Raw genomic sequence first — 18,422 nt, forward strand, 5'->3', positions numbered from 1 at the left:
CCCCTGATAAAAAGTTTACAAATACAACATTTACTCTTTGATTGGTGATTCATCATTATGCCATAGTTTATTTTACCATCAATTCCTCTAATATTTGATATTTGGGTACACATAATCCTTATAAAAAGATGTGATGAATATCTTTATACATAAGTATATATCTGTCCTTTATTATAATTTTCATATAATAGATTTTTAGATCTGGAAATACAAGATTGATAACAAGTAGGTTTTTAAGAAAGAGAGTGAAATGGTAGGGACATTTAAAGGTGATTCAGGACATTTCAGAAGCCTACAACTTCTAGCCTTCTGTCCTTAGGAATCTTGAAGTCTATATCTTTCTGTACAGAAATTATTTTCTTTGCTGACTTTGAAGGCTTCTTGACTCATCTTTTTATGCAAATTGGGGAGTTAAGTTTTGAGTAAGACAGCACACAATATCTGGGTTAGAGTCACTTTACTGTTTTCTCCTATTTCTGTTTCTGACCAAAACTTCTAACTCAGGGCTATATTTCTTGTCTCTTTAAAATTTCCTAGAATTTCTCTTAAATGTCACTAATTTTAATAGCTTAGCAGTAGCAATGCTGCTTTCTGGCAGTGTCCTGATAGCGGCATCAAAGCAAAGAGCTAAAATTTTACTCACTTTGATTGATGAGCTCATTTTGTTACAGAGGACAAATTGGATTTTTTTTTTATACTGGTAATAAAAATTAATGTGTGATGTTGCTTTTCAGATGTTATTGGAGCTCTGCCTTAGTACGGATTTCAGAAATAAAACCCCTAGCAGATAACTTGACCAGAAACTTACCTCTTTCCCCCTTAAACTACCCTCAAAAGTAAAAGGTGATTTCCTAATTTTGTAGTCCTAGTATATTTTATGTCTGTCTTTCTGTCTGTCTGTAAGTATGTATTGGCTAAAATAGGACTGAGGGCAATGGGGTAAGCATGGCAGTGGGGTAATGGTTGGTGTATTAATTCTTCTCTTTAATTTGTGATGTTTCTTTTATTTCAGCACCTCCAAGGTTTACACGAACTCCTGTTGACCAGACAGGGGTCTCTGGTGGAGTTGCCTCGTTTATATGCCAAGCTACAGGAGACCCAAGACCAAAAATTGTCTGGAACAAGAAAGGAAAGAAAGTCAGCAATCAGAGATTTGAGGTATTAGGTCCATTGTTCTGTTTCTCTGGGGGAAGAATGTATTTGCTGAATCTGTGGTTTCTATGTGACTGGCTGGTTTTAATCTCATACAAGGTGTCCTAATCACTGAGAACTGGGTATTCGTTATATTGGTATGTGGTAAAAATGTAACTCTAAATGGCTTCTCTTATAAAGAGAATTTGAGGATTCAGATGACTGATGTTTGTCTTTACTTAGTGTTCCTCACATCCATCTGTAGCCTCATCCTCAGACTACTTCCCCTTAAAATTTCAAGAAGCAATTCCTCATCCTGTAACATCCAAAACTAGAGGATGAGTGATAGCTTTCTATGCTATTGGCTCTTACTGAGTTACATGTTCATGCCTAAACCCATCTGTGTGGACAGCTGGATGATACAGGCTAACTAGGTTAAGTTAATCAGAATCTACTGCTATTGCTGGAAGTGAGGTCAGTTACATCCAACCCCATGGCTTGGAATGAGGGAGAAATGTTTTCCCAAAGGGTATTTGAGTTCCTGTTATCCGGAAGAAGGGAAATGAGTACTGGGCAGCAATTTTTGTTGTCCATTATACTTCACACCTGTGGTCTGCAAAGTAGCATGGACTTGAATGAGAACTTTGCTGCAGGGTGTTAGTGTAAAGAACTGTTCTGGAAGAAACATACCCAACAGGGTTCATATTGCAGATAAACCTACTGAAGAAATTAATTTTCTTTATTCAAGAAAGTTCAATGCATCAAAGACGTGAAACATAATTCAGATACTTTTGGGGTGTTTTTAAGGAGCCTTATGGTTTATCAATTTGCTCATTCTGGAGGAGAAAAAGAGGTAATTTCCTATACAGGGAAAACTTGTAAGAAGTATACAGTATCATGCCTATAATTTAAGATATGAAGAGGATAGATTGATTTTTAATGGATATTTAGAACTCCAAATTGACCCCAAATGTAAAACTCACTTCTTTTACGGAGTTTCTCATCTACTTCATAACCTAATTCACAATTTGGCAAATTAAAGGAATCTCCGGTTAAAAGAAACATAGCAACTGCAAAATTCAGATGATTGTGATTTTACGCATTTTTCTCAGTTCTCACAGGGCAGTAGACAGTCCAAATGAATAAAAGGGCTAATTAATTACACTTGTAAAAATTGAAATCTGGACAGTAGCTTACAAATGATAGATTTAAAATTATATTTGAAGATCAAATAAATACCTATAATGATTTAAATATAAACAAAAGGGATAACTTAATCTTTGAGAAATATTTCCTACATCATGTAGAAATGATGTGTGTGTGATCTTTGGTGCACATTTACTTTTTAGTTTAAGTGAAATTGAATTTTTGTTTGTTTTGTTTTTCACCTTTTCTAGGGCCGCTCCCACAGCATATGGAGGTTCCCAGGCTAGGGGTCTAATCGGAGCTGTAGCCGCCGGCCTACACCACAGCCGCAGCAACACGGGATCCGAGCTGCGTATGCAATCTACACCACAACTCACTGCAGCACCGGATCCTTAACCCACTGAGCAAGGCCAGAGATCCATCCTGCAACCTCAGGGTTCCTAGTCAGATTCATTAACCACTGCGCCACGATGGGAACTCCAAAGCTGAATTTTTTGTCAAAGAGAAGTTTGACATCACACTTTCTAGTGATGATGGCTTCTTGGCAAACTCTTGTAACAAAGATTAAATTATAATAGCATTTCAAGCCATGAGCTCTGCTCAGTACATAATTCCTAATGAGCACCTTATAAACACATCCAGAAAGAAATGTTTTAACACAAAGCAATTACATCATATAGTTTCACATCTTGTGCTGAGGATCTGCAATATCTGTAACAATATTTCGCACTTTTTGGTTTCACTAGTTTGTAAAGCCGGTGAGAATGAGACTGATTTTTCACCCTCTTCTATCTCTAGTGGAAAATGTAGTGTCTGGCCTAGAGTAGGTACATAATCCATTCTGGTTCTTAAATAGGGTCTTCAATTTAGAAATTACAGCATTAACATGTGGCATGTGGCATATTGTTTGTTGAGGAGGATAGGTCCAAACCTAGGAAATCGTTTAGAGATGTAAACATGAAATACCTTGTAACAATCACAGTTGTAAAGAGAGTAGATGATCCTAAGTGTTTTCATCACAAGGAGAAAAACATTTCTTCTTTTCTTTCCATTGTTTCTATATGAGATGATAGATGTTAACTAAACCTATTGTAGTAATATTTTCACAACTTATGTACATCAAGCCATCATGCTGTACATCTTAAACCTTATCTAGTGATGTATGCCAATTGTTTTTCAATAAAACTGAAAAAATCAAAATTTAAATCCGTATTAAAGATATTTAAATCTTTCTCTACTTTAAGTGATAAGACGCTCACGAATATGTATTTTTAAAATTATGGCATATTTGACAGAGTTTCCAGTAACTATGAAACTTCATTCTCCCAAGATGCATAGTAGATTCATTCTAAAAGTATATGCTATTTTTAATATAGTTGAAAATAAATTGTAGTGCACTGTGAAATGGGACATTTTGGCTATCTTTATGAATTTAGAACATAAATGGTATGCAGAAAAGGCTTGACGTGGACACATTTTAAAAACATTCAATCTTTTTTCCATATGCTGACATTATACACAAAATCTGGGATGGAGCATCTTGTAAATACATTTATAAGACATTCGTACTTTGCTCACAATTTAAGCACATGGATGTATTATTCATAGGGAAATGCAAAAAAAAAATCATCTCAGTGAATAGCTGACAAAAACATAGTGTGGTTACAGAAAAGACAGAGGACTTTACCATTTTGTGCACATATTTATCAATATCATCACCATTGTTATCATTTTTTAGAAGTACTGCTTGAATTTGGTGACAAATCCCTAGAATTGCTTAGCTGTTTCAAAGTAGAGTCTATAAGGATAGTGAATTCAGGCTTACTGTTTAGGACATTAATTTTCTGCCTGGTGAAGCAAGCCTCCATTTTACAGCAAGAATGCCCTAAAATGCAGAAAATGCTAAGCAAGAACAAATACTGGAATGATTTATGGCAAAACTAATGCATGCCATCAGTCTCTTGGGTAGTGAAAGCCGTCTCATTGGCTGCCTAAGTACTAGATTTATGCAGTTTCTCTTCATGGCTCACTCTTCTGTACTGTTCAGGATGAGACATTTTAAACCAGAAAGCTATCAGTGGTAGCATGTGTTATTTCTTACCTTACAGTCCAATTATTCAAGGGATCCACATGTGCATATGTTCTATCAGAGACAGAATAATTTAAGCTTATACATTGTAGCAATAAGTCTCTTGCAAAAATAATGACAGGGTCACATTGCCCTGGATAAACATACTAGAATATTTTCATGAGTAACCCTGGGTGGTTTTTAGAAGAGACAAGAAATCTACTTTTTTTTGCATATGTAGTTTCATGTCTTACCTTTGTTCACTATAGGATTCATTAAATTAGATCAGTTACTCTGTTTCGTCACTGTATAAAAATTCAGTCTTAAAATGCTGTGGAATTCATTCTGAGCCCAATGGCTGGTTCACTGCTGCGTTAAGAGGTTTAGCTGAGAGGTAGACATTTGTAACAACACCTGTGACAGCTATTGTTTCCTCTAATAGGTAATAGAGTTTGACGATGGATCTGGATCAGTTCTCAGAATACAACCCTTACGGACTCCAAGAGATGAGGCTATTTATGAATGTGTGGCCTCAAATAATGTGGGAGAAATAAGTGTATCCACCAGACTCACCGTTTTGCGTGGTAAGTATTCATGTACAAGGCTGCTGCTAGTGTGATTGTTGAAATGCTGTTTCCCAGGTGTTCTTTTGTAGGATCATGGAAAATACTAGCATTGTTATGACGCTTAAATGGCAAATGAATTGAAATAAAATATTTAAGTGTCAAATTTAAATTAAATAGACAGTAGGTACCCTCTTTCATGAGTCTTGAAAATGGCTAGCTGGAGAGAGAAAAGAAAATCCCAAAGAAATGCCAATTTCAAATGTCAGATACCATTTTAATTTTTGGCAAAGATCCTAGAAAGGAAACAGGGTATGCTTCTCTTTTATGTGTTAGCATCATTTGTGTCTTGTTTTTTCTTATCAAGGTCATCAGCTACTTTTTGCAAATTACCAAAGCTGACATTGTTTGCAACTCTTAAGAAATGTCTTCTACCTAAAGATGAATTCCTCTTAAACAGAGGAATCCAGAACATGAAAGGCAGCTTTCTTCTTTATGTCAAAAAAAATGTTTTTTCCCAGGCTTTTTCATTTCTTGAAGTAACATCTGTTGATGCAGAGTGATTGAAAACAGTATGTCCCCTTCTGTGTTTCTGGCTATGTGGCTTATGCAGTTTGCCCAAAGCATGGGATGACTTGCCAAATCTCCAGTATGGTGTGTCTACTTTCAAGACTTCCTTTAGGAAGACAGTATTAGAGATTAAAGGCTGGTGTTTAATAATACTCTGCTCTATTTTATATATATCTATGTATATAAATTCAGGCTTTTGTGTAGAACTGAGAATGTTGCCTAATTTGGTTTGCATAGTAGTTGACACTTCCAGAGTAAACCTTTTGTGCAAATGTTTCTTCCTCATACATACATGCATTTATTTGTTTTGCATTTTTTGAACTTCATTTTGTTTATTAATTCTGCAACTTGCAAGAATAGTCTTTCATCAGATGAAGGGGATTAGAAAGAAGAGACCAAACTTGAATAATCACAGAGAAACATATATAAAGTCTCTTTCTCCTTCATTCCAGTTTCTTCCCACTGAGGGATGTATTTTCTTTGTATGTTTTATAAAATTAAAAACATTTCCTTTTAGATCCATTTAGTACTCAAGTTAATCAGTCAATCAGCCTAGAGAAGTAGATTTACATATATATCCTAAAATAAGTTTTAAATAATATAAACATCTTACCAAGTCTTAGGGGAAACATTGACCAATTGGATATAGATCTTTTAATTGCATGTAACAGAATGCTGCTTCAAAACAAACAAGTCAGATTGGAGTTACATTTCTGGCCATTGTGACAAGCTGTATTCATAGTGGAAGTTCTCCATCCCTCTGTGAACACATAGAGATGTTGGTAAAATATTTGAAAATAAAATTAAATGCATGGTTAGGCTTACAAACAAGAAAGGTTCTGGGTGCTAAAAACAGAGTCTTCAGTGAAGAGCCAATTTGTAATCTTCCAAACGAGGATAATAACTGAATGGACTATATGATTTAGGGCGGAGTTTTAACTCTATAGCAGGATACAAGGCTATGTAAAATAGAATGGAAGTAAGAAGAGCTTGGTCACCTTTCTGCATAATATGAAGCTCTAGCACTATTTCTGCATTGCGACACTTAGAACCCAGAAGCTTAATTTTAAAGCTAGTCAGAAATGGTGAATCCCTTGGAGTGAGGAACAGACAGCCTGGAAGCATTCATTCTACGGTGACACCATCAGAGTTCAGGCCATACAAAACCATACAAGGCATTTATTCCCAGATGGGCTCATAAATACCCATTCTAAAGCATGAAAACCAATTCCAAGTCATGAGGGACAATGAGCTCAATCAGTGAGTGTAGAAATCATAGGTTTTGAACTAAAGGTAATTGAAGTGTGTGAATGGGTTTTAAAATAAATGAATTTTAAATATTTGAAGAGGTAAAGAAAGGAACAAAATCTGCTAGGTAAGAATAAGACACTAGAAATAAAAAGAACACTTAGGAGTTAAAAGTCACATTTTAGAGCTGAAAGAAATCTTGGAGACTATGTTTATAAATACTATAATATGTACTACAACATATGTGCATTGTGAATATACATGTACCTGTTCATATAAACTTAGATAAAAGGTCTGAAGATTTTTGAATCATTTTTTGTGTTCTTATGTGAAGCAAAATCAGACCTATTTGTTGATCTTCTTTTAAAATTTTAATCTTCATTTATTCACGTAGTTTATATAACCAATGATATTATGTAGAAAATGTATCACAAAGATGCAATCAAGCAAAATTTATAAGAAACATTTTTGGTTTATGTTTTGCCTACTGAGTTCCTTTAACAAATCCCTTAAAAGGGAATAATAACAGTCATTTGGCTTGACTGTGTCTTCATGCATTTGATGAAGACATTAACAAGAAGTTGGAGGAAAAATACCACTTTACATAGACATTCACATGGATTTATATTTTCCTGCCTCCCAGCTGACCAGGATCCTCCTATCTCATCTACTTTTATCCAACTAGCTCCCACATAAAACAAATACATTTGAAATTTTTAATAGCATCTTGACTTTCTATGTGAATATCTGTCATATGTGAGCACATTTGTATGAAAATTTATGATTCCAGTAAAGTAGTTAAATCTTTTTTTTTTTTTTAAGACTATGTTTAGCAAGTTTGGAAATGTTTCATGAGAAAAACTCAAAGGTATTTTGGATAATGAAAAAGTAGTCTAAACATAACCTTAAAATAGAATATTCTCATATATCCTTATAGGATGAAATAAATGGGGTTTGGAATTATCTTTATTTCCTAGAGTTACCTCTTTGTTTAAATGTCCAAATAGCTATTGGTGATTTTATTAGTAACAGTCTTTAAAAATGTTCCATTGGTAAACTGACACTCATAGAATATGAACATTGTAAACAGGTAACTAAATGAATGTAAAGAGTTTCATACCATAGTTGATGGGCCTTGTGCCCAATTTCAGCTCACTTTCTCTTGCAAATCGCATTGGCAGATACTCAAGCTCTCAGTGGATGGAAACTATTTTCTACTTTTCATCCAGTGTCCCTCCTTAGATGCCTATTTTGTCCACATGGGTCATTTACTTTTACCCACTTTGCTGACAGTGCCAACAATGTGCCAGCTGTTGTTATGGTTTTTGTCTAAGTGGACTGGATAGAGATCACTGATTTATTTTACACAGGCTGCAAGAGGACCTATTTAATTGGGGATGTAATCATCTGACCTGTGCAGCTAATGCAGAAGACATGGAAATAACACTCTGACCACCCATGTGCATTGAAAAAAATATTTCAGGGAAAACTTTCCCTGTGTAGCTCATTTCACATTACCTTTGCTCTCAAAAACTGTTTTCATAAGGAAGGATAACTATAAGCTTGGGCTGAACACACCTAGGAATGAAATATTTGAGCAATTACCATTTATACACTGTAGATTGTAGTTCTTAGGAGTGGCAGAAAGAGAGTTGAACGTGGTACCTACAGCCTCCAGGTCGTGAAAAAAATTTTTTTTGATTGTCCTGCCTGTGGAACCACAAGCAAATACTAGCTATCTATTTCTACAGCACTTTAGGAGGCTAAGCATTTCCCTCCTAAACAGAACTTTAAGTGAGGCCTCACATCTCACTGAGAGGTTATTAAGGACTAAGCCTTACCTGATTATGGGATTCTACTAAGGATTTTGGAATGATATTAAGCTTTCAGTAAAGGGCAAAATATAGGATCAGAGAGGGTGTTTTAAAAAGTGAGATCATCATCTGGATGAGATTGGTTTGGGATCTTTGGTTCACTGGCCACAATTTCTTCTTGTCCAAAGATTTCTGGAGGAAAACTTGTGAATTTACATAATGATAACTGAGGATGACAATGTTCTCTCCTGGGGGTTTCCGTTGTGGCACAGTGGAAAAGAATCCACTGGTATCCATGAGGATGTGGGTTCAATCTCTGGCCTTGCTCAGTGGGTCAGGGATCCAGCATTGCTCTGAGCTGTGGCTAGGCTGCAGATGTGGCTCAGATCTGGTGTTGCTGTGGCTGTGGCTGGCAGCTGTAGCTCTAGTTTGACCCATAACCTGGGGACTTTCATATGCCGTGGGTGGTCCTAAAAAACAAAAATTTCTCTTCAATATGTCTTATCAGTCATTGGGTAGGGAAAATGGATACCACCACCCACAGACTTTTCTTTCCTGTAGAGTCCAGGAGCATATGCCTGTTTTATGCAAGTAGAAAGACAGCAAGATCCTTTTATTGCTTACATGTTTCCCCTTCTCTAAGAGAAAGTTCTCAAAAACTTTAGTCAACTTTGATAGTCTGACTAAATGTCATGTTTCTTGAATTTAAGTCTTTTAAGGTGGTAATCAGAAAATATTCTTTTTTTTGTTCTCCAGAACAGCATGTAATATGTCATTTTTCTAAGTTTAGTGGGTTATTTTCTGAGACTTACCCATTCTGAAATAGCACAGCTCTGCAAACCACCAGCATCTCTGTCACAGCAAAACTGGGCATAATGTATAATATTGTTACTGTTATCTACTAGCTTGTTCCTAGGACCCAAACAAAGAAAAATCATTGTCTACAAAAGTTAGCCAACCAAAGATGAATCGAGTCACCTAGTTTTCCAGGTTTATTTTTTGAATTGATGCTTATAATGGAGGATCTACTCCATGTAAATGCATCACAGTTTATGAATTATCACCATCAAGACATGTGACAGTATAGAGTGCCCAGGTCCATGTCTCAAGTAATCTGAGTTCCAGCTCTGGCTCTTGAGCAAGTCTATTAACTTCCTTGTTCTTTTACTTATTTATTTATTTTGGCCTTGTGTGCACAGGGAAAGTATCAGACTGGTGACCTCTCAGATCCCTGCTCTCTATCTTTCCGTGATCCACTGACATGTCTAATTCACCAAGTCAGTTCTTGCAAGATGCAAAAAAATATGCTCCCTGAAGGTGACTATTACTGATATAGTAAAACACTCAGTGAGCAATTGGATGAGACAGAAAAGGCATTTCATTGGGAAATGGAGAGAAATGTTTGCATAATATGTCTGTTTCAAAAAATATAAGCCATTATAGCAGTTGTTAAAAAAAAAAAAGACAACTTTTACAATCTTTCGGGGAGAAGACAGTCAACTCTCTCTGCCATTGTGCACTACCCTGTGATCAGAATTAGCATGTTCATTACAGTCTCATTTTATTAATGCCTCTTTTTGAAGATGAACACAGTTGTCCCCGCTGTGAAAATGGTACTTTGCCGTTTATGTTATAAAGTGGTCTCGGCTGGGGATCCAGGCTAGGAACATTAAAGAACAAAGCACAGCTGCTTGACTGTCACACAAAAGGATTTTTATGAAAGACTGAAACAAAAGGAAGGATGGCCAACACAGAACAAACTTGCTGACAATTACGGTACTAAGTGAAGATTACTTGAAAAGGCTTATAAAATAGTTGAGTACTTGGGATAAATTGATACTAACATGATAAAGTCTTCCTGGGTACGGCACATCCATTCAGAAAAGGGGTGGTAGTGGGCAGAACCATGTAAGTAAACAGAAACTTCAGACTTTCTGTAGTACTTAAGGATACAGTGCGAACTATTACATTTAGAAGGAATGAACAATGAGGTCTTACTCTGCAGCACAGGGAACTACATCTAATCTCTTGGGATAGAACATGATGGAAGATAATATAAGGATATATATATGTATATATATATATATATATATATATATATGTATGACTGGATCACTTTGTTGTACAGCAGAAATTGGCACAACATTGTAAATCAGCTATAATTTTAAAAATGTAAAAAGACAGAACAAAAATATTCTTTACATATTAGTACATTTCAGTGTTGACAAAGACAGGAGCCCATGTGAACAATTATTTGGGGGAAAGTGCATTGCATGAGTTGAGGCTCTTCCTGTTTTTTCCTTATGATCAGTCTTTTAAGGACCATTGTATTGGTGATGCCTTCTTAGAATCATTAACATTTTTTTTTTTCACTGCTGGGATTATGTTTTAAAAGGACTCAGGGAGAATGAGTGCACCGTGAATTATTGCATTTAAGTGAGAACAATTTTCTCCTTTTGGCTTCAAATCATTTTAGATAATTTGAAAATGAATATTGAGTCATGCAAGTGTTTACTGTGGGTTCATTTGTTAATGGAGCTGTGGAAATGTTGCACTAGGAGGGAATTTGCTGTACTGAGCCTAAGCTCTGATATTTGATGGAATAAACCAAAGTCTAGAGAGTTTGGGATGATTTTTTTTTTTTTTTCATGGTCATATAGCTAAGATTTCCTTTGGGTTTTAGCCAGTCAGAAATAATCCCTGCTGGATAGTGTTGCGACAATGTATTCTAGCCCTACAGATATTCACATTTGATGTATAAGGTGTTGTCTTGGGAGAACAATGTCCTTCCAGCTAACCAGTCACAGACAAGCAGATGTGAAAGAAATCAGTGCTGATGTGCTACAGGTGTGCAAAGTGGAAAAACCCTACCTTGAGATGCATCATGGGAGGGAGGAGACCTTTGGGTGAAGGCTTGAAGAATATGTAGGATTTTATCAGAGTTAATGTGAGAGGGTATTAGTGATAGAGAATGCTTCATGAACATAGTTGCTTAGGTAAGAAATTGCTGAAAATTTGTTGATAAGTGTGGGTGATATATTAGGGCTCTCCAGAGAAATGGAACCAAGGTAAGTATATTGCAAATATATACATATTTTGTTTATATATGAAAATAGATTTATTAAAAGGAATTGATTCATACTGTAAGGAGGCTGACAACTCCCAGGATCTTCAGGGTGAGTGGGTAAGCTGGGGACCCAGGGAAGCTGGCCAGCTTGAGACCCAGGAAGAGCTCATGTTTCAGGTTGAGTCTGAAGGCAGAAAGATGCCAGTTATCCTAGGTTGAAGGCACTTAGGCAGGAGGAACTGTCTTACTTGGGAGAAGGTCCTTTTTTGTTCTGCTCAGGCCTTCAGCTGTTTGGATGAGGCCTCTTCACATTATGGAAGATGGTCTGCTTTAGTTTTGATTTAAATGTTAATCTCATACAAAGTCACCCTGAAAGTTACATCCAAAATAAGTTTTTTAAATTAAAAAAAAAAATTTATTTCCCCATAATTTTTTTCCTACTGTACAGCATGGTGACCCCAGTTACACATACATGTATACATTCTTTTTTCTCACATTATCATGCTCCATCATAAGTGCCTGGACATAGCAGGATCTCATTGCTATGCCATTCCAAAGGCCCAAAGGCAATAGTCTGCAATGGAATACTATTCGGCCATAAAAAAGAACAAAATAATGCCATTTGCAGCAATGTGGATGGAACTAGAGATTCTCATACTGAGGGAAGTAAGTCAGAAAGAGAAGGAAAAATACCATATGATATCACTTATATATGGAATATAATATATGGCACAAAGAAACCTTTCCACAGAAAAAAAAAATTATGGACTTGGAGAATAGACTTGGGGTTAATAGATGCAAAATAAGTTTTGACCAAATATCTGGGCATCTTGTGGCTCAGTCAAATTGATACGTGAAATTTACCATCTCCAGGTTAGTGTAAACAGTTGCAGCTCAGAATAGAGAAGTTGAAAGAGTAGTAGTAGAAGAAAATGAAGTTGGGACATACTTTTTGGCCAAAGAGGTCAAACTACATACATAAAAATGTGACTAAATTAATATAGACTGTCTCTATAGGAGCTGAAATTTGCAGAGGCTTCCTAAAGTACTTAAAGCAACATATCAAGTAATTCATGGTCCTTTACGTACAATCAATGTTTGTACATTATTTGGTTGATTTTCACTGATAAAATTTGAACAATTTTTAAAAATTCAAATTACTGACTTTCAAAATTAGTTTTATTTTATGCTACTAATTAAGGTGTAGTTTCAAAGTTGTACACGCATAATTTATGGGGATTTAGGGCATAGATAAACCAAATGCCTCATCTAAGGTTTAATTATCAAAATCCTAATTACAAATCTCCTTAGAAGAGCAAGTAACTTATTTCATCTTATTTAAAAAAACGACTTGTGAATTAATGCCACATTAAACACAAATATGGTGGCATATATCCTAGGCTTCCTAATATATTTTATTAAAGATAGCAGGAAAATTTAAAGACTGTCTTATCTGTGATCTTTCTAAATGAGCTTGTGTTTTAATTTACATCTCAATACTTTCCATGCCTTTGTTTTTTGTATCTTTAACCTTTATCCTTGATCTTTAAAATTTACCCTTGCATTAGATGTGCGTATATTTTTTCCACACAGTGGATTTTTTTCTTTCTCATCGATTTTGGCCCCAGTGTAGTCCTATTAAATGTTTTTCTCACATACCTGATCATGTGTGTGTTCAGGTAATAAATTTGATCTCATTTTGTGTTTTCCTGGAAGTGATCCTACATTTTTTAGAATGTAACACTAAAAGAGCTGTTTAAAAGAATGAATCTGTATATCATGAGTGAGACTAGCAAATTAGTATTACAGTTTTCAGATATTTTCTACTCCTTTGAGTTGGTATTATGCTTCTTTTTGTTTGTGTATTTGTTTAATTCCATAGGTAACCACAGACCTATCTTTTATCAGACAACTAGAAAATTAAGTATGGTAGCAAAATATTAGCTCATAAAAATTTGATGGATTTTAATAAAGCTGCCTGTTAATTATCAATACTTACACGTTGTATAGTTAAACTAAAAATCTCTTGAGGAAATATATTTACATCTATTTATATACATAATGTTTTGTACATGCAATGTATATAATGTGGAGTGGGTATGTATGAACTGTTAGTTTCATAGCACTTTGTACTATGTGAAATTACATTTTTATTTCTTCAAACTTTCGTTTTATCTATCCCTACCCCATTGCCTGTAAGCTACACTGTGGTTTTCTCTGGCCTAGAAGTATTTCTAGCATTTACTGGGTACTCAAAAAATATTTGTGGAATGAATGTATACATTTAAGGATGGATCTGTAGATATGGTTATGCAAACACAATGTAGTAAAAGACCACTGGGGCAGGAATTAATCTCACTTTACATATAATGGACAAAAGTGAACATTATTTCAATATAAGATGGAGAGTGTGATAAAGAACCAGAAAATCAAGGCAAATGGAATGAACGCTACAAAGAAAGTTAGTAAAACAGAGGGAACCACAGAATGTCCTTCGCGGCTAAGTATACGTGGGTTCATAGCAACAGGCCACTGTTTCTGACTTAAATGGACCCATTACTTAGTCTAAAAGTAATGAAGCTCCTCATCTTTAGAGTGGAGGGTGATCCTAGCTACTTGTAAGGTTTTGTAGAAATTAATCACAGATTAATCTCTAAAGCATGTAGCACAGTGGCTCAAATATAAATGCTTCCAAAAAATATTTATTCCTTCTCCCATTTTCGCTTTGAAGCTGAGCTCTTTGGCATGGACCTCTTGTCCACTGCCGAAACCTCAGCATCTAGAATAGGGCCTGGACCAAAGCAATTCAAAGAATGTTCATTTAAGGAATGTATGGCTATAATAATGGGAGGGAGGTGAGGGTCAACAATTCTTGGAAAAAAGTTTTCATTTTCTGTGGCTTAAAATACATTGCCTAGTCCAAAGGACTGAAAGTCATCTTTTCATGTGGAAATAAGGTAACGTGAGAGTCTGAAAATATACATTCATTACCAAGTTATTTGGAACAAATGAAGATCATTTATTGGTACAATGCTCTCTAAGATGCAGTGCCTAAGAATTTTAGCTTCTTTCTTTCCTTCTCATACTTTTGTGCTTAATGTTGTGTTAACAGACATTCCCATAGTCTTCAGAATGGTTTCATGTTAGTACCAAATAGTCAATTGCATGGACTGTCTAGGTCAAACTAGGGTCATACTTAAATTAAGATTTCTTTTCTGTTATATCTGGACTATCCTGGGTGACAATGAATAAAAACTAATGATTGTATTTTTTAACATCTATTAAAGTGTAGCATCATTAGCTATATACTTTAGAAGAAGCATGAAAACCTCATACATTATTTCAATATTTAAGGAGATAATAAGAAAGGATTTTTTTTCTTTTATTTATGCTACTTTGGTGTAGGAAGTGATAAAAAGTATGGTTATGAGTTCAGGTTCTGTCAACAGACAGTTCTGACGTCAGATCCTGACTCTACTATTTGATCTGTGACTTTGTGCACAATTCTCTAAGCTTCAGCTTCTCTGTCTAGTGAAGATAATAAGACCTTCTGCCTAAACCTGGGAGGGTGATTTCAAGGAGGTGATCTGCATACAGCTCTAAGCAAACTGCCAGGCAGTCAGTTAATGTGAGTCATTGTGGGGAATATAATTATCTTCACCAATGTTGTTACTACTGGTACTATGATAATTATCGATAATTAATTTTAATTATTTTGATGAAAGGGCACTGCTATATTTATGAAGCAGAATTTTCCAGCATAGGCAGAACCGTTTCTCTAAGGCTAGGAAAGCACATGCCTTTATAGTCATTAAATCAGGCTGCTTTGTCCCCTAATGATCCTATAGGCCAGATGTGTGAGCTGCCATTTGGCTACTGTGGGTTCCACAAAGTATTTAAAATGTAAATGTCATCCTGTCATAAGTGATTGAAGAGCACACTTAAGAGAAAATGAGAGAAAGCTTTTCTTTATCCTAAATAGAGTTATTATCCCCATGCTTAGACAAAAGTGTCATGAAGGCAGGACTTTGTTCTCAAGATTGAGGATACAGCACAGTGCTTGACACATTATAAGTTTTCAGTAAATATTGGTTGATTGAGCAAATGATGATGCTTTCTTATTTATTTATTTATTTTCTGTCCTTTTAGGGCCACACACATGGCATATGGAAGTTCCCAGGCTAGGGATCAAATCAGAGCTGCAGCTGCTGGCCTACACAGCAATGCAGGATCTGGGTCACGTCTGTGACCTACACCACGGCTCATGGCAATGCCAGATCCTGAACTCACTGAACGAGGCCAGGATGAAACTTGCACCCTCATGGATTCTAATTGGGTTCATTACCACTGAGTCACATGGGAACACCTTTTTTTTTTTTTTTTTTTTTTTTTCTTTTTTTTTTAATGATGAGTTTTAACAAAAATATTTCTAAGTTTTTTTTTTTTTTTTTTTTTTTTTTTTTTTCCCTTCTGGAACTACTTCATTTAAGGTTTAATTTTTACAAATCAGAAATAACAGAGTCTGTTGCTTCCACATCTAGGAAAAACACACAGTGCATGAGGAGCACTTTGATTTAATTCATGAATTTATTCGTTTGATAATGTGGTTCTTCCTGTGCCAGGGATTATACTATGTGTTGGGAATAAAATGTTGAAAAAGACTTTACCTCCACCTGCCTTCAAGGAAGGTACAATCTCTGCTTGACAAGAAACCATAATTTTGGTTAAAATGACAAGGCAGTTATACATATATACTGTAGTTAGGGTTGATGAAGTCTATTTTTAGAAGTGTGCTCACAGTAATTCAGCTTATACCTTTCTAAGTTAGGGCTTGCGTAAGAAGTGCTAAAGTCTCCTTGAGTATTCTATCAAAATGACAGTAAGTTTTGTTGAAATTTGAAGTGTGTTTGACATATGAAGCCTCCACTGACAGAAGAACTAAACTTGCCTTTTTTTCCTGATGGGTAAAAATGTCCTGAGAGAAAGCTGTATTTTATTCATAGAAGGATTTGGGATATACTTTGCTTGGGTTTTGAGAAAATATGATGCAATGAAAAAACTTAAGTACCTTCAAAGTAATATTCCTATTTGTTTTTCTTCCAACTAATAGTAAAAAGAGTTTTTTATTACCACACTGTGTTTTATGACTCTTTTTGCTCTAGGTAGAGATAACAAAGAATATCTAAACAGGAAATGATTTTAATGTGTCCTAATAAAATGTCTTAGACATCTTCTTCCTTGGAAGACTTCCCTAAACAAAATTGATTTTCATAATAAAATACATGTTTGTTTAGGTGTTTTTATCCTTGAGGAAAATCCATTAGCAGATACTCTGAAACAGGAACATTCTTAGGTATGGTACTCCCTAAGTTCTAACAACCTGGGTTAGCTCTCTGTCCCCTTAAGAACCCTCTTTTTACACCTGAGTTTTGTGCATGTCATTATATCTTATAATAATAGATCTGAATTTCAAGCCCGGCAGGTATTGTCAATACCCAGGTATTGTCAAGCCTGTGGTAAACTGGCATCCAGAGCTACAGCTACCACAGCTGCATGACAGGAGGTCTCCTGAATCTTTGTTGAAGATGTATTGATAAACTTACCACTCACTGCTCAATAGCAAATGGAATTCCCTCATCTTAGTTTGTAAACAGATACATCATTGCTGAGGAGGAAGAGTTCCCTCTGAGTTAAATTATTTTTTGCAGTAATTTACCATAAACCCATTACAAAGAGCCAGGGTGGGGCATGCAGTATTGCCTGGTAGGACTGGGATTTTTGCCACATATGACTGAGATTTGGGCTAGTCCTGTCTTAATTTCCTATCCACATGTTTAAAATATGGCTCTGATAACTTTAAAGACAAAAAGAAATTGTTGATATCGTGTGTTTTACACAAGCCTGGCCAATCACATGCACACAGCACTGATTAAGCCCAGAGGGCATTCTTCTGTGTCCTCTAGTGGTCAAAGGCCCTCACCAAACCATCAATGTGTTCTGGTGCCAGGAAACTTATGGGGATGGTGGAGGGGGAGCAACCTGAGGTGGAGCTGAGGTAGAAGCTGATGTACCCTGCAGCTAAAGAAGCTTCAGTGTCAGGGCCCTCACTTACATGGGAGGGCCCTGGATTATGTTCAGTTGGTTATGTTTTCTCCTCCCCATCCACAATTTATAAAAGTAACATTTTTGCATTTTCTTTCATAAAATAGACCTCCAAAATTTCAAAAACTTCAGGTATTCCAGAGTCTAAATCTACCACTAAGATAAAACTAGGAGAAAGAGTTGTATTTGATACATGTTTGATAGAGAAGATTGTGAATGTGAGTCTAACAGGTGGACGGACCAATGTCTTCACCCTCCACTGACCAGCAGACTTACAAGGGCTTTGCCCCAATGTTTATAATTCTGAGTCCTACATTTATGGAGAGCATCTTAGCTTTGTGTGCTGCCTCTTTCTTTTAACATATGGGGTACTCATGGAGTGAATACAGCCTACTCTCTCTGTAAGGATGGTTGTACACTGTGCTCTGTTAACTGAACTTTACCTGGCAATCTCTTTATTCCTCTTTTCTAAGAGGCCAATTTTTCTATTGTGTCTCTTTCTATATGAACATCAACACCAACACCATCACTGAAGCAATATCATGTTTTCTGCAAGACACTAATGGTTTCGACATTTTTCTTTTAGCATAATTTAGTTATAAATTTTAGTGTTATTATTTATGAAAATTCACCAGATGAATTTCTGAGCTTATTCTCTGTGAGTGACATGTTGTCTTATAAGTCAGGGAAGAGACAAGGAGATGGATAGGCAT

The 18,422-nt window shown here is 35.8% G+C and overlaps 1 protein-coding gene across 14 annotated transcripts in view; it reads left to right on the forward strand.

Annotated features, from left to right (window-relative positions):
- Positions 1-18,422, forward strand: part of PTPRD (protein tyrosine phosphatase, receptor type D) — a 2,180,605-nt gene that overhangs the window by 1,851,560 nt on the left and 310,623 nt on the right. For 9 of the 14 annotated variants that reach the window (XM_021074366.1, XM_021074373.1, XM_021074327.1 and 6 more), the window contains 2 exons: positions 1,013-1,158; positions 4,788-4,929. In XM_021074366.1, coding sequence (XP_020930025.1) covers positions 1,013-1,158; positions 4,788-4,929 — 288 coding nt within the window. Of the gene's footprint in view, positions 1-1,012; positions 1,162-4,787; positions 4,930-18,422 lie in introns of all 14 variants that reach the window. The other 5 variants (XM_021074310.1, XM_021074296.1, XM_021074300.1 and 2 more) reach the window with 1 other exon arrangement.

The sequence above is a fragment of the Sus scrofa genome, chromosome 1, assembly GCF_000003025.6.
Source record: "Sus scrofa isolate TJ Tabasco breed Duroc chromosome 1, Sscrofa11.1, whole genome shotgun sequence".
Classification (NCBI taxonomy): Eukaryota; Metazoa; Chordata; class Mammalia; order Artiodactyla; family Suidae; genus Sus; species Sus scrofa.